General features: G+C 67.1%; 3 protein-coding genes across 5 annotated transcripts; 1 reads left to right on the top strand and 2 right to left on the bottom strand.

Annotated features, from left to right (window-relative positions):
- Positions 1 to 56: 56 nt before the first annotated feature.
- TAS1R3 (taste 1 receptor member 3) lies at positions 57 to 3,326 on the bottom strand. Its single transcript, XM_040987580.1, has 6 exons — positions 3,136 to 3,326; positions 2,748 to 3,048; positions 1,673 to 2,479; positions 1,282 to 1,485; positions 1,082 to 1,202; positions 57 to 994 (listed from the first exon to the last, which is right to left on the bottom strand). Exons 1-6 carry the CDS (start codon positions 3,324 to 3,326, stop codon positions 57 to 59), a joined length of 2,562 nt encoding a protein of 853 aa, XP_040843514.1.
- Positions 3,327 to 4,559: 1,233 nt separating this feature from the next.
- Positions 4,560 to 6,971, bottom strand: LOC121161413 (ceramide-1-phosphate transfer protein). Of its 2 annotated transcripts, XM_040987759.1 has the most exons (3): positions 6,790 to 6,971; positions 5,931 to 6,064; positions 4,560 to 5,535 (listed from the first exon to the last, which is right to left on the bottom strand). In XM_040987759.1, the coding sequence occupies exons 2-3, from the start codon at positions 6,050 to 6,052 to the stop codon at positions 5,013 to 5,015; spliced, it is 645 nt and encodes a 214-aa protein (XP_040843693.1). In that variant the 5' UTR covers positions 6,053 to 6,064; positions 6,790 to 6,971; the 3' UTR covers positions 4,560 to 5,012. The 2 variants fall into 2 exon arrangements, with proteins under 2 accessions (XP_040843693.1, XP_040843692.1); XM_040987758.1 differs by lacking the exon at positions 6,790 to 6,971 and having other exon boundaries at positions 5,931 to 6,157.
- Positions 6,972 to 7,278: 307 nt separating this feature from the next.
- INTS11 (integrator complex subunit 11) lies at positions 7,279 to 12,709 on the top strand. 2 transcript variants are annotated; one of them, XM_040987754.1, is made up of 17 exons: positions 7,279 to 7,371; positions 7,472 to 7,569; positions 7,668 to 7,741; positions 8,574 to 8,802; positions 9,423 to 9,521; positions 9,592 to 9,626; positions 9,709 to 9,847; positions 9,971 to 10,035; positions 10,144 to 10,333; positions 10,483 to 10,566; positions 10,670 to 10,759; positions 10,838 to 11,000; positions 11,081 to 11,188; positions 11,547 to 11,608; positions 11,677 to 11,819; positions 12,257 to 12,386; positions 12,465 to 12,709. In XM_040987754.1, the coding sequence occupies exons 1-17, from the start codon at positions 7,344 to 7,346 to the stop codon at positions 12,528 to 12,530; spliced, it is 1,803 nt and encodes a 600-aa protein (XP_040843688.1). In that variant the 5' UTR covers positions 7,279 to 7,343; the 3' UTR covers positions 12,531 to 12,709. The 2 variants fall into 2 exon arrangements, with proteins under 2 accessions (XP_040843688.1, XP_040843689.1); XM_040987755.1 differs by lacking the exons at positions 7,668 to 7,741; positions 8,574 to 8,802.
- The last annotated feature ends 42 nt before the right edge of the window (positions 12,710 to 12,751 follow it).

Here is a 12,751-nt window from a genome sequence, read left to right as displayed (position 1 = left end):
GAGGGTCACAGGGGCAGTGGGGCTGCTGCTGGGGTAGAGGGGCTCCTGCCTCAGGGTCACCCGTTTGTCCCTGGGCCGCCTTGCGCAGCCCCAGTGGCCTCTCCCAGGAAGAACTCTGGGGTGTTGAGGTCCGGCTGCCACAGGAGCAGGTAGCACTTGGGCAGGTGGAAGGCAGCCAGGATGCCCAGGGCACACACCAGGATGGCACCCATCTGTACAGCGGGCTGGTAGGCCACCTGCACGTTGGCCAGGAGGGGCACATAGGAGACCCAGGTGATAAAGTAGGCCAGCATGGCGAAGGTGAGGCCGCGGGCGCGGTTGTAGCGGCCGGGCTGGCTCTGCACCAGGAAGGTGCCCAGGAAGCAGAGGAAGGCCAGGGCGGCGTTGGGAGCGTGCAGCAGCGCGAGGCCGGCCCAGGAACGCAGGCGGCAGTGCACCAGAACCTCCGTGGGCAGCACCTGCCAGTCCATCACCACCTCGGGGGGGAAGGCCACCAGGTACCAAGTGCACATGGCCGCCTCCACCAGGACGGCCAGCAGCACGGCCAGCCAGGCCCGGGGCCCCCGCAGGAAGGCCCGCAGCTGGGTGGCCCAGGCAGGTGGCAGCTCTGACTCCACGAAGGTGTCGGCTGCCTGCAGCAAGAGGGAGCTGAGACAGCCGGCGAGCAGCAGGTGCGCAAGAGGCTGTTGGGCCAGGCAGCTGGCGGGCTGGGGCCAGCCAGGGAACAGCAGGACTGTGAGGCAGAGCAGGGCCAGGCAGGCCAGGCCGAAGCAGGCCAGCTGCCCTCCAGACGCTTGGACCAGAGGGCTGCGCCGGTGGTAGAGGAAGAGCCTGAGGGCGCCCAGCGCCAGGCCCAGCGCCAGGCCCATCAGCAGCAGCAGTAGCAGCAGTGCGGGCTCTCCCCACGCCAGAAACCTGGGCCTGCGTGGGTAGCAGCGCGTGCTGCGGTCTGGGGACCAGTGGTCATGGGCGCACGGGGTGCACGTGGGATCGTCTGCGGGGAGGGAGGAAAGAGGGTGCTGAGCAGTGCCACCGGGGCCCTTGGCCTGGCCTCGGGGTCGTCCCAGGGCTACCAGCTCACCTGGGTTGTGCCGGTAGGTGCCAGCCTTGCAGTCAGCACAGTCATAGCAGCAGGAGTGGAAGCCCTTGACCCGGCGCACCTGACCCTCTCGGCACTGCCGGGAGCACTGGGACTCGGGTACCTGCCAACGTGGCCAGTTCAGGCCCTGCACGGTGCCCGGGCGCCACCCTGACCCCTTGGGGCTCCCAGGCCGCCCTCACCCGGTTGTCAGGCGTGTGCCAGCTCATCTGGGCGCGGTTTAGGGAGAGCCGCCCATCGAAAGTGCCCACAGTGTGGAACTCGGGCCTGGGGCCCCGCCACAGCCACAGCTTCAGGTCGTACTGCATGCTCACGCTGCCCGAAGCGTCGAAGTGCAGGCCCAGCTCGGCTGCTCGGAAGCTCAAGTTGGACATGTGCTGCAGGAGCTGTGGGGACGTGGCCGCGAGTGGAGACGGGGCCTAGGCGGGCGGGGCCAGATGCGGGGCGGAGCCTGGGAGGCGGGGGCGGGGCCTAGGCGGGAGGGGCGGGGCATGGGCGGGGTAGGGCAGGTTCCCCCACCCCCCATCGCGGGCCGCACAGGCGCAGTGGGTCCCACCGCCACGCCACTCTCACCTGCCAGGGCCGCACGCGCTCCCGCGCCGGGCACCCAGACGCATTGCAGCGCAGCGTGTGGTGCAGGGCCTGGGCTACGCTGTGCACTGCGGCGTAGGTGGCGAAGATCTGGTGGTGCAGCTGCCCAGCTGCCAAGTTCTGCAGTAGCCAGGCGGACAGATTCTGCGGGGAGAGGCGGTCACAGTGCGGGCAGCGCGGCCCCACCGCGTGCTCCTCCAGACCTGGCTGCTCCGTGTCCAGCGAGGTGCAGAAGGTGGGGTTGGCAGCCAGGGCCAGGCGGGTCTGCACATACCCAGGGAACTGGTGCAGTGGGGCCCCCCGCTGCAGGAAGCCCAGCACCGTGCCCATCTGAGCCATGCCTGGCAGTGTCATGACCAGGTCTGAGGTCAGCCAGGCCTCACTGGCCACCCACACCTTTGGCAGGAGTTTGGAGTAGATGCAGTGGCGGAAGAGGGCCTGGGCAGCCTGCGCCGAGGCAAAGACCACCACCACCTGCACGCTGCTGCGGTTCACCTGGCGCAGCAGGTCCTTGAGCTGCTCCTGCCGCAGGCTGTCAGCAGAGGACAGCGGCGCCAGGCCCTCATGCGCGATGCACACGTTCTTGCTGCTGGCCAAGTTCGAGAAGATGTTCAGGCCCTGCCGGCCATATTCATCGTCGCTGCCCACGGCAGCCACCCAGTTCCAGCCCAGCTCCAGCAGCAGCTCCACGGTGGCCGCCAGCTGCACACGGTCGCTGGGCACCGTGCGGAAGAAGGACTGGAAAGTGTCACGGTTGCTCAGCTGCTCCATGCTGGCACCAAAGCTGACCTGAGGGGCAGGGCACGCTGGACACATCTGTGTGTTGGGAGGGGGCGGGGAGCAGGCCAGGCCAGCGGGCAGTGGGGAGGGTGCCTCGTGTGTGTGGTGGGGTAGGGAGGGAGCTATGGGGGGGTAGTTGTGCTGGCAGCAGGGGCGTCCTGGGTCAGCAGGCAGCCAGGGGAAGGCCGGGCCAGGGGGCAGCGGGGTGTTCTGGGCTGGGCCAGGCCGGTGGGCAGTGGGGGGTGCTGGGCCAGGCCGGTGGGCAGCAGGGGCCCACCTGGGGCATGAGGAAGAAGCTGAAGAACTTGCCGGTGATGAGAGCCAGCTCGGACGAGTGGGGCCCGATGACGGCCAGCACGCGGGGCTGGTACTGGGAGTAGTCGCAGTAGGCAGCGATGTCCTGGCTGCCAGCCTCAGCCAGGAACATGAGGCTGGGCTTCATGGTGGCCATGGGGTCCGAGCATGTGTCAAACAGGTCATAGCCCAGGCGCGGCCCGGGAAGCAGGTCTGACCTGTTGTTGACCTCCTCCACGGCCATCTGCAGGGCCAGGGCCAGGGCCAGGCCGAGGGGCGAGAACCTGCGGCCATGTGGGGAGGGGGAGGTTGTTGGCTGCCACTGTGGCCCTGACCGCCCCCAGCCCTGCGGGCCGCTCCCGCCGCCTGACCTGGAACATGTGGTGCTGTAGGGCCGGGTTCGGCTGCCCAGGCTGGCCTCTTCAGGCAAGCCCAGTGGGAAGAGCCCGCCTAGGATGTAGTCCCCGTGCATCTTGAGCTGCCGGGAGAGGCACAGTGGGGCCCCTGTCCTCGGGCCCAGAAGTACCACGAGGCCGAGGCCCAGGAGAGCCCGGCCGGGCATGGCAGCTGCAGTGCTGGCAGATGTGCGAGTGCTGGGTGTGCCAGGGCCTCAGGTGTGGCCAGTCTGGGGGAGGGCCCTAGATTTGTTTAGCAAAACCCTTGCTGTCCTTACTGGACAGTCCCCAGGTGCCTCCACTAGGCCCGCCAGGGCTTCGGGTGGCCCTGGACCTGCTTCCCTGCCCCTGCCCCCTCAGCACCCCCACCCCCATGCAGCCGGCCAGCCAAGAGGAGAAACCAGTCAGACCGAGGCCCTGAGGCCCTGGGACCTGCCCTCTGTAGCCGCAGGTGGCGCCTGCCTGGGGTGAGGTAGAAGTGGGGCCCGGTCAGGAGCGTGTGGCCTCTGAAGGGTCTAGGGGCCTGACCCCAGCCTGCACCCCCAGCTCCCTCTGGGGACAGAGCTGGCCAGGAAGGGGGACATGCAAACACGGAGGAAATGCCTAAACAAATCAGCAGCAAGGCTGTGCCTGCACGGTAGGGGCTGCCCCGTGCCTCTGCTTGACTCTCGTCCCAGCTCTGGGAGCCCTGGGGCTGCCAAGCCCAGGCCCTGTGGGGAACCCATGTGTGTCAACACAGCTTTACCCCAGGCCCATCGGCCCTTTAGCCACCTTTGTGGAAACCACATGGGGGACCTGGGAGTCTGTGCCCAGACCACCGCCAAAGCACATCACTGGCCCCACCTGGATGGGTTGTGAATCCTGGGCGAGCCCTTGCACCTGTCTCCCTGCCTGTGAAGTAGCAGAAAGTCATTGGGACCCAGCCCTCCCCCTGCCCCACCCCTCAGCCTCAGCTCAGTTGATTGTGTCCCTCCCAGCCTTGTTGAGCACCTGGCCTACTCCCAGACTCCTGTTTCGGATGCCACACCTGGTCCCATGAACGTGCTTTATTGATGTCGCAATGTGCTACACATGTTGGCTCCCAGGAGCCCCGTGCCCCAGGTGCTCGCCTGGGTGGGTCTGCTGTCCTATGAGTGGAGTCCCAGAGGTTTGTCTGCAGCCTGGAGCAGCAGCGGATGGTGGAACTAGGTCAGGCAGGGGCCCTGTTTCACTGCCACGGCTGCCATGCCCCAGAGCTGGGCAACTGGAACAGGGGGAGGTCCAGGCTCTGGGGCCCTGCTGTGCATGCCAATGGCAGCTGCCTAGAGTCTGCAGCCAAAGCTAGCATGTCCCCTGGGAGTAGATGTTGCTCAGGGGCCGGTCAAGTTGTCCCAAGGCGTTCCTAGGACCTAGGGAAGGGGTCCACAGGGGCCACTCGAATTCTGAGTATGAGGTTGGCTGACAAGGTGAGAGGGTGTGAAGCCAGATGCTCCACCCACAGCACTGCTGGCCCCACCCACATAGCCAGGTGTTCCACCCAGAGCACTGCTGGCCCTGCCCACATAGCCAGGTGCTCCACCCTGGCTAGGCCAAGCCAGGTCAGCTGTCAAGACTGGAGGGGCAGCCCAGAAAGGACACACATAGGTAGGCCAGGCCTGGGGCCTCCAGCTGTTCGACAGCCAGCAGGCACCATCCTTGGGCAGCTCACAGGCCTCGCTGACACACAGCGTGGGCAACCAGCTGCCCATCTCCTCTGTTCCTGGAAGCTTGGCTCATGGAGGCTGTGGCAGACACCCTCTTAGGGACCCAGAAAACTCCGTTGAAGGCTTGTGGGTCCAGCTCCCCATGGGTGTGGGAACTGGGAGCCCCTGGGCTTAAGGCAGGTTCAGCAGGGAGTGCTGGGCGTAGAGCTTCTGGGAGACCTCGTACACCTGCTCGATGTAGGGCAGGGCTTCGCCCAGCATCTCCACAGCCTGTTCAGGGGTTCCCACATTCATGGCCTCCAAGAAGGCTTTGCGCGTGGGCAGCGTGCAGAAGGCCACAGTGACAGCCCGACGCACAATCCAAGGGTGGTAGGCGGCCAGAGAGGCATTGTAGGAGTCGGTGCAGAGCACTGAGGGGCGGGCATCCTCAGCGCTGGTGCGCAGGCCTTCCAGGAAGAGCTGCAGCCAGCGCAGGGCACGGTGTAGCCGCAGCACCGTGCGGCAGCCCGAATCAGGGTGGCGGGAGCGCCTGTCCACGTCCACCAGCTGGTTCCCCGTCTCGTAAGCCATCATGGACTGTAGGCTGGCGTACTGCTCTCCCTGGGGGCCAGACCGCAGCCGCTCCATGATGTGCAGCTTGGAGACTACGTCCTTGGAGATGAAGGAGAAGACGGCACCCAGGCTATTCAGAAACCTGCAGGGGACAGCAGCGCTGTGGGCGGAGCACCTGGCTATGTGGGTGGGGCCAGCAGCGCCGTGGGCGGAGCGCCTGACCATGTGGGCGTGGACAGATCTGTGGGCGGGGCCGGCAGCGCCGTGGGCGGAGCGCCTGGCCATTTGGGCGGGCCAGCAGCACTGTGGGCGGAACACCTAGCTATGTGGGCGGGACCAGCAGCGCCGTGGGCGGAGCGCCTGACCATGTGGGCGTGGACAGATCTGTGGGTGGGGCCGGCAGCGCCGTGGGCGGAGCGCCTGGCTATGTGGGCGGGGCAGGCAGCGCTGTGGGCGGGGCCAGTGACTCCCCTCCCCAAGAGGTGACCCTCTGGGCTGGGCTTTGGCTGCAAGGCCGCCCAGGGCAGCAGCACGCACCTGACCAGCCCCTTCCAGCTGTCGAGGTAGTGGTCCAGCAGCACTTCCTCCTTCTCATTGAGACACTGCTTGAAACTGACCAGCACCATCTTCAGGTTGAAGTCAACCCCGGGCTCCTCCATGTTCAGACCGCTCTGAGGCACAGGGTGAGCAGGACGCAGCTCATCACCTGTTCCCGGGGCCTCCCGGCTGTGCCCCCTGTCCGGCTGTGCCCTTGGCCCGGCTGTGCCCTCTGTCCAGCTGTGCCCTTGGCCCGGCTGTGCCCCCTGTCCAGCTGTGCCCGCTGCCCAGCTGTGCCCTCTGTCCCGCTGTGCCCGCTGTCCGGCTGTGCCCCCTGCCTGGCTGTGCCCCTGTCCGGCCGTGCCCTCGGCCTGGCTGTGCCCTCGGCCCGGCTGTGCCCCTGCCCGGCTGTGCCCTCGGCCCGGCTGTGCCCCCTGTCCGGCTGTGCCCCCTGTCCGGCTGTGCCCCCTGCCCGGCTGTGCCCGCTGCCCGGCTGTGCCCCCTGCCCGGCTGTGCCCTCGGCCCTGGTGTCTTAGCCGTCCTGGGCAGCCCCGACCTGGACCGCCCCTGGGCAGCAGGTAGCAAGTCCTGAGGGGCAGGAGGGGCCTCCCCGGTGCAGCCCCTCGGCCTGCATGTCGCCCGCCGCTGCCCGGCCTTGCGTCTCCGGCTCGCATGCAGCAGGCCCGGCTGCACCCCACCCTGGGCCTGTCCACCCCGCTCACATCGCGCCCGCCTCTTGGGCCAAGCGCCTGGCCCCGGGCGGTCCGAGCGGGGAGCTCAGCTGCTCAGGCCGAGGCGCCGGACGGCTCGGCCCGGGCGGGGCGGGGGTCCGCGCAGGGGACGACCCCGCCAGGCTTACCGGGGCTGCTCCGGGAAGTGTCCGCTTCAGCTAGGGGACGGGGCGGGCTAGAGGCGCGGGCGGCGCTGAGCTTGAGGCTGACGTGAGCGGCGGGCGTCTTCGGCCACAGCCCGGCGTTCGGTTGAGTCGCCGCCGCCGACGCCATGGGCCGGAGCTGCTCACCCGGCCCCTCTCCGCTCCGCCCCCGGACCCGGAGCCCCGCCCCGCCGGCGCGATTGGCAGTCGACCGTCCAATGAGATGGTCCCCTCTCTGCTGCGTCCAGACTCGGAGCCTCGCCCCGCCGGCGCGATTGGCAACATGTCGCCCAATCACCTGATCCTGTCCTCTCCGTTCCGCCCCGGAGCACCGCCCCCGGTGCGATTGGCAGCCGACCGTCCAATGAGCTGGCCCCCTCTCTGCTGCGCCCGGACCCGGAGCCCCGCCCCCTCCGGCGCACGTTTCCTGCGACGGGACCCGAGAGAGGCCCGCAGCACTTGCGCAGTGCGAGGCGGCAGGGTCGCCGTGGCCCCGCCCCTCGCCGGTCCCGGGCGCGTGAGGCCGCGGCGCGGGAGCCATGCCCGAGATCAGGGTCACCCCCTTGGGTAAGCGGGCGGCCCGGGTGCGGGGCAGGACGGCAGTCCGCAGCAGGCCAGGTGGGGCCGCCGTGCAGCCGCGGCCCTCACCCGCGCTCTCCCCGAGCAGGAGCCGGCCAGGACGTGGGCCGCAGCTGCATCCTGGTGTCCATCGGGGGCAAGAACGTGATGCTGGACTGCGGGATGCACATGGGTTTCAACGACGACGTGAGCGCCGCGCTGGGGGGCCCTGCTGACGGGCGGGGTGCTGGGCCCTGGACCCCGCCGCCCGCCCGTGCCCACCGCCGGTGTCCGTGTCCCCGCAGCGGCGCTTTCCCGACTTCTCCTACATCACGCAGAACGGCCGACTGACGGACTTCTTGGACTGCGTCATCATCAGGTGGGTGCTGAGGGGTCACCCCAGGGCGCCGGGGACTCTGGGGGGTGTCCTCCTTGTTGCACGGCAGAGCAAGAGAGCAGGACAGAGAGAGGAGCAGAGAGAGGGAAAAAGACAGAGAGAGGAAGAGACAGGGAGAGAGACAGGAAGAGAGAGAGAGAGACTGGGAGACAGAGAGAGGAAGAGGGAAAGACAGAGGGAGACAGGTATTTCTTCTGCCCATCTGTGTGGCAACCCTGGCCAGGCCTGGTCCCGACGCAGGCCAGCAGCCAGCAGCTCCTTCCAGGGTTCCCTGGTGGCGGCAGTGTCCCAAGCCGGGGGCGTCCACTGCTGCCCCAGGTGCCGTAACAGGAGGAAGGGCATCTGGATAGCTACTGCGTGGAGCCTCTGCGCCAGGGCCTGTCCCCAGTGACCACTCTCCCCTGGCCTCCCAGCAAACTGCATGAGGCAGCCTGGTACTGGTGTCCCTTAGCGGGGAATAACCTTCCTCTTCCTGCCCTCATCACCCCATCACCTCCCTGTGTCACCATCCCCCTCACCTCCGTCTCCCTCATTGCTTCCCCGTCCCCTCACTGCTGGCTCTGGGACTCCCCACTGGAGGCCCCTGCCTTCCCTGCAGTCCCTCTGGTTTGGGGTTCCTCCTGGCCAGGGGCCACAGGCCGCGCCCAGCTGCCTGGCCTTCCCCTTGTCCCTACTCCACCTCGCCCTAGCAGGTGGCAACCCTGGTGGGCTGTTCTGCAAGGTGGGCTCTCTCTGCAGTTCTTTCTGTCCCCACCCTGGCGGGGGTCGGACAGGAAGGGCGCAGGGTTGACCCGGGTCCCGTGTCACACCCCAGCCACTTCCACCTGGATCACTGCGGAGCGCTGCCCTACTTTAGTGAGATGGTCGGCTATGACGGGCCCATCTATATGACCCACCCCACCCAGGCCATCTGCCCCATCCTGCTGGAGGACTACCGCAAGATCGCTGTGGACAAGAAGGGCGAGGCCAACTTCTTCACCTCTCAGATGATCAAGGACTGCATGAAGAAGGTGGTGGCCGTCCACCTGCACCAGACCGTCCAGGTCCTGGCCCATGGGGCTGTGGGGCATGCACTGGGTCCTGGCCCAGTTCGGTTTCAGCCTGGGGTGTTGGCTGTGTGTCCCTGGCTCTGCACAGGCCCAAGGGTCCAGGGTCACCTTTGTGTATCTGAGCCCATGGGGAGCCGCGGGAGACCTCAGTTTAGTGGGCGTTTGGGCCGTGGTGTGTGACGTGCAACCACGTGCAAACTGTTGTTTGCTGGTCTGGGGCCTGGCCTGTGGTCCCTGGGTGGCACTGAGGGCCTGTCTGGCCTTTGATCCAATGAAACCCAATACCTGTGCACCCTGCCCGTGGCCTCCTCGTGGCTGCTGCCCACCACTGTGGTGCCCGGACTCCATGTCTAAGAACTCGGTGGGGGGGTGCTCAGAGCAAGTGGGATCTTGTTGGTGAGTTCACTGCTTAGAAGGCCGCAGCAGCCAGGGCTGGAGGCTGGGCCTCGATGCTGAGCTGTAGCTGCCCCCAGGTACACGTCACAGAAGGCCGGGGTTGCGGCTGCCTAGGCCCGAGTGGAGCGGGAGCCCCGGCTTCTCAGGGCTACCTGCTCTGAGGCAAAGCTGGGGTCTGTGCAGAAACAGAAGCTCACAGCCCCCTCTCCTGTGCCCAGGTGGATGACGAGCTGGAGATCAAGGCCTACTACGCTGGCCACGTGCTGGGAGCAGCCATGTTCCAGATCAAAGTGGGCTCAGAGTCCGTGGTCTACACGGTCAGTGGGGGCTGGCCCTGGGGTGCTTCCTGGGCGTGCCATGCCCTCTTCATCGCCATTTCCTTCACAGGGAGACTACAACATGACCCCTGACCGGCATCTGGGGTGAGTCGCCAGGGCCCTGGCCGCACCCCAAGGACCGTCCTGTGGGGTTGTGGGTGGTCACAGTGGAAGCCTCTCATTGCAGAGCCGCCTGGATCGACAAGTGTCGCCCCAACCTGCTCATCACCGAATCCACTTACGCCACCACCATACGTGACTCCAAGCGCTGCCGTGAGCGTGACTTCCTCAAGAAAGTGCATGAGACTGTGGAGCGTGGCGGGAAGGTAGCTGGGACCCCCAGGCCCTCGGGGCTGCCCCAGCCTGGGCCTGCTCGGAGGCTGGTGCTGGCATGCCTGGGGGGGGAGTGATGCTGACGTCCCCTGCCTGAGCCTGCCCTGCCCTTCCAGGTGCTCATCCCCGTCTTCGCGCTGGGCCGCGCCCAGGAGCTGTGCATTCTGCTGGAAACCTTCTGGTAGGTTCCGTGGCCATTGCTGCCTAGTGGGGGCAGGGAGTGGAAGTGGCAGGTTCCCGGGCCATGTCCTCCGCAGTCCTGGTGCTGCTGACCCCGATGGGCCCCCAGGGAGCGCATGAACCTGAAGGTGCCCATCTACTTCTCCACGGGCCTCACGGAGAAGGCCAACCACTACTACAAGCTCTTCATCACCTGGACCAACCAGAAGATCAGGAAGACCTTCGTGCAAAGGAACATGTTCGAGTTCAAGCACATCAAGGCCTTTGACCGTGCTTTTGCTGACAACCCAGGGCCAATGGTAAGGCCTGGGGGCTGGGGGTTCCTGGCAGCCCCTCCCTGGGGTGGGGCGAGGGGCCCCCTGCCCGCAGGCCTGGGCTTAGGCAGCGGGCGTCTGGATGAGCCAACAGGAGCATTGCTGCCCTGTCTGTCCCCACCACATCCCCACAGGTTGTCTTCGCCACACCAGGCATGCTACATGCTGGCCAGTCCCTGCAGATCTTCCGCAAATGGGCGGGAAACGAGAAGAACATGGTGAGAGCTGGGCCTGGAGGCAGCAGAGGTGGGCCTGTGTCCTGCTCTCCCAGGCTTGCTACTGGAAGGAAGCTCCTGGGGCTGACCCTATACCTGTCCCCAGGTTATCATGCCTGGATACTGCGTGCAGGGCACTGTGGGCCACAAGATCCTGAGTGGGCAGCGCAAGCTAGAGATGGAGGGCCGGCAGGTGGTGAGTCCCCTCCCGCCACCCCCTGGGCCGGGCCGGCTGCAGGCCCTCTGGGTGACCAGCCTGTGCCCTGTGCTGCAGCTGGAGGTCAGGATGCAGGTGGAGTACATGTCCTTCAGTGCCCATGCGGATGCCAAGGGCATCATGCAGTTGGTGGGCCAGGCAGAGCCACAGAGTGTCCTGCTGGTGCACGGTGAGGCCAAGAAGATGGAGTTCCTGAAGCAGAAGATCGAACAGGAGTTCCGTAAGCCGGGGTACCAGCTGGTGGGTGGGCCTCCCTGCTGAGAGCTGCTGTGGCCTGAGGCCCACTCTGCCTCCACCCAGGAGTCAGCTGCTACATGCCAGCCAACGGGGAGACGGTGACCCTGCCCACCAATCCCAGCATCCCTGTGGGCATCTCACTGGGACTGCTGAAGCGAGAGATGGCTCAGGGTGTGTGCATGCGGGGTGCGGGGGGTAGGTGACCCAGGATGTGTGCATGGGGGAGGGGAGGTGACCCAGGGTGTGTGCATGGGGGAGGGGAGGGGAGGTGACCCAGGATGTGCATGGGGGAGGGGAGGTGACCCAGGGTGTGTGCATGGGGGAGGGGAGGGGAGGTGACCCAGGATGTGTGCATGGGGGAGGGGAGGGGAGGGGAGGTGACCCAGGGTGTGTGCATGAGGGGGTATGGGTGGCGGGAGGTGACTCAGGGGGAGACTGCTGGAGGGGCAGGGGCAGGTGGCTTGGGCAGTGGTGGGTAGGGGGGTGGATGGTGAGCTGGACTTGCTGACCATGCCTGCCCATTGCACAGTGTCGCTCCCAGAGGCCAGAAGGCCCCGGCTCCTGCATGGTACCCTGATCATGAAGGATGGGGTGAGTGCTGCTCCTGGGTGGGGCTGTGGGGGGGTCTCCTGTGCGCCTGAGCCGCCGCTGCCCTGCAGAACTTCCGGCTTGTGTCCTCCGAGCAAGCCCTCAAAGAGCTGGGCTTGGCAGAGCACCAGCTGCGCTTCACCTGCCGCGTTTACCTGCATGACGCCCGCAAGGAGCAGGAGACGGCCCTGCACGTCTACAGCCACCTCAAGAGGTGGGCCCCCGCCACCCGGTCTGCCCCCAGTGTGGTGGGCCCCCAGCCGCCAGCCTGTCCCCAGCGTGGTGGGCCCCCAGCCGCCCGGCCTGCCCCCAGCGTGGTGGGCCCCCAGCCGCCCGGCCTGTCCGCAGCGTGGTGGGCCCCCGCCACCCGGCCTGTCCCCAGCGTAGTGGGCCCCCAGCCTCCAGGCCTGTCCCCAGCGTGGTGGGCCCCCGCCACCCGGTCTGCCCCCAGTGTGGTGGGCCCCCAGCCTCCAGGCCTGCCCCCAGTGTGGTGGGTCCCCCACTGTCCACCCTGCCCCCAGCGTGGTGTGCTCCCAGTGTGGTGTGCCCCCAGCACCTGGCCTATTCCCAGCGTGGTGGGCCCCTTGCTGTCCAGCCTGCCCCCAGCATGGTGGGCAGCCTGCGCCAGGGTCTCACGGCTCCTCCCAACAGTGTCCTGAAGGACCACTGCGTGCAACACCTCCCTGACGGCTCTGTCACTGTTGAGTCCATCCTGATCCAGGCTGCCGCCCACTCCGAGGACCCAAGCACCAAGGTGTTGCTGGTCTCCTGGACCTACCAGGTGAGGAGCATGGCTGTGGAGCCCCTCCTTGTCCTGCTGCCGGCATGGGCTGAACCCCAGGCTTCTGTCCCTTTGCAGGACGAGGAGCTGGGCAGCTACCTCACTGCGCTGCTCAAGAAGGGGCTGCCGCAGGTACCCAGCTGACCTGCCGAGGCACTCAGCACCCACTGATGCCCCAGCCTGGTATCCGGCGATGCTGCCCCAGGTGCCTAGCTGAGCTGCCCCAGGCACCTGGCACCAACTGATGCCTCCACCTGGTGATGCCACCCCAGGTCCCCGGCACCTGGTCGAGCTGCCCTGCCCCACCAGTGCTGGGATCTAGACCCTGAAACTGGGAAGACACGGACCTCGGTGTTTGTGGCTAA

Source organism: Ochotona curzoniae, unplaced genomic scaffold (assembly GCF_017591425.1).
Source record: "Ochotona curzoniae isolate NIBS_2020 unplaced genomic scaffold, NIBS_Ocur_1.0 contig_4792, whole genome shotgun sequence".
Taxonomy (NCBI): domain Eukaryota; kingdom Metazoa; phylum Chordata; class Mammalia; order Lagomorpha; family Ochotonidae; genus Ochotona; species Ochotona curzoniae.
Note: the sequence above shows the minus strand (reverse complement) of the source record. Positions and strands in the feature narration are given on the sequence as shown.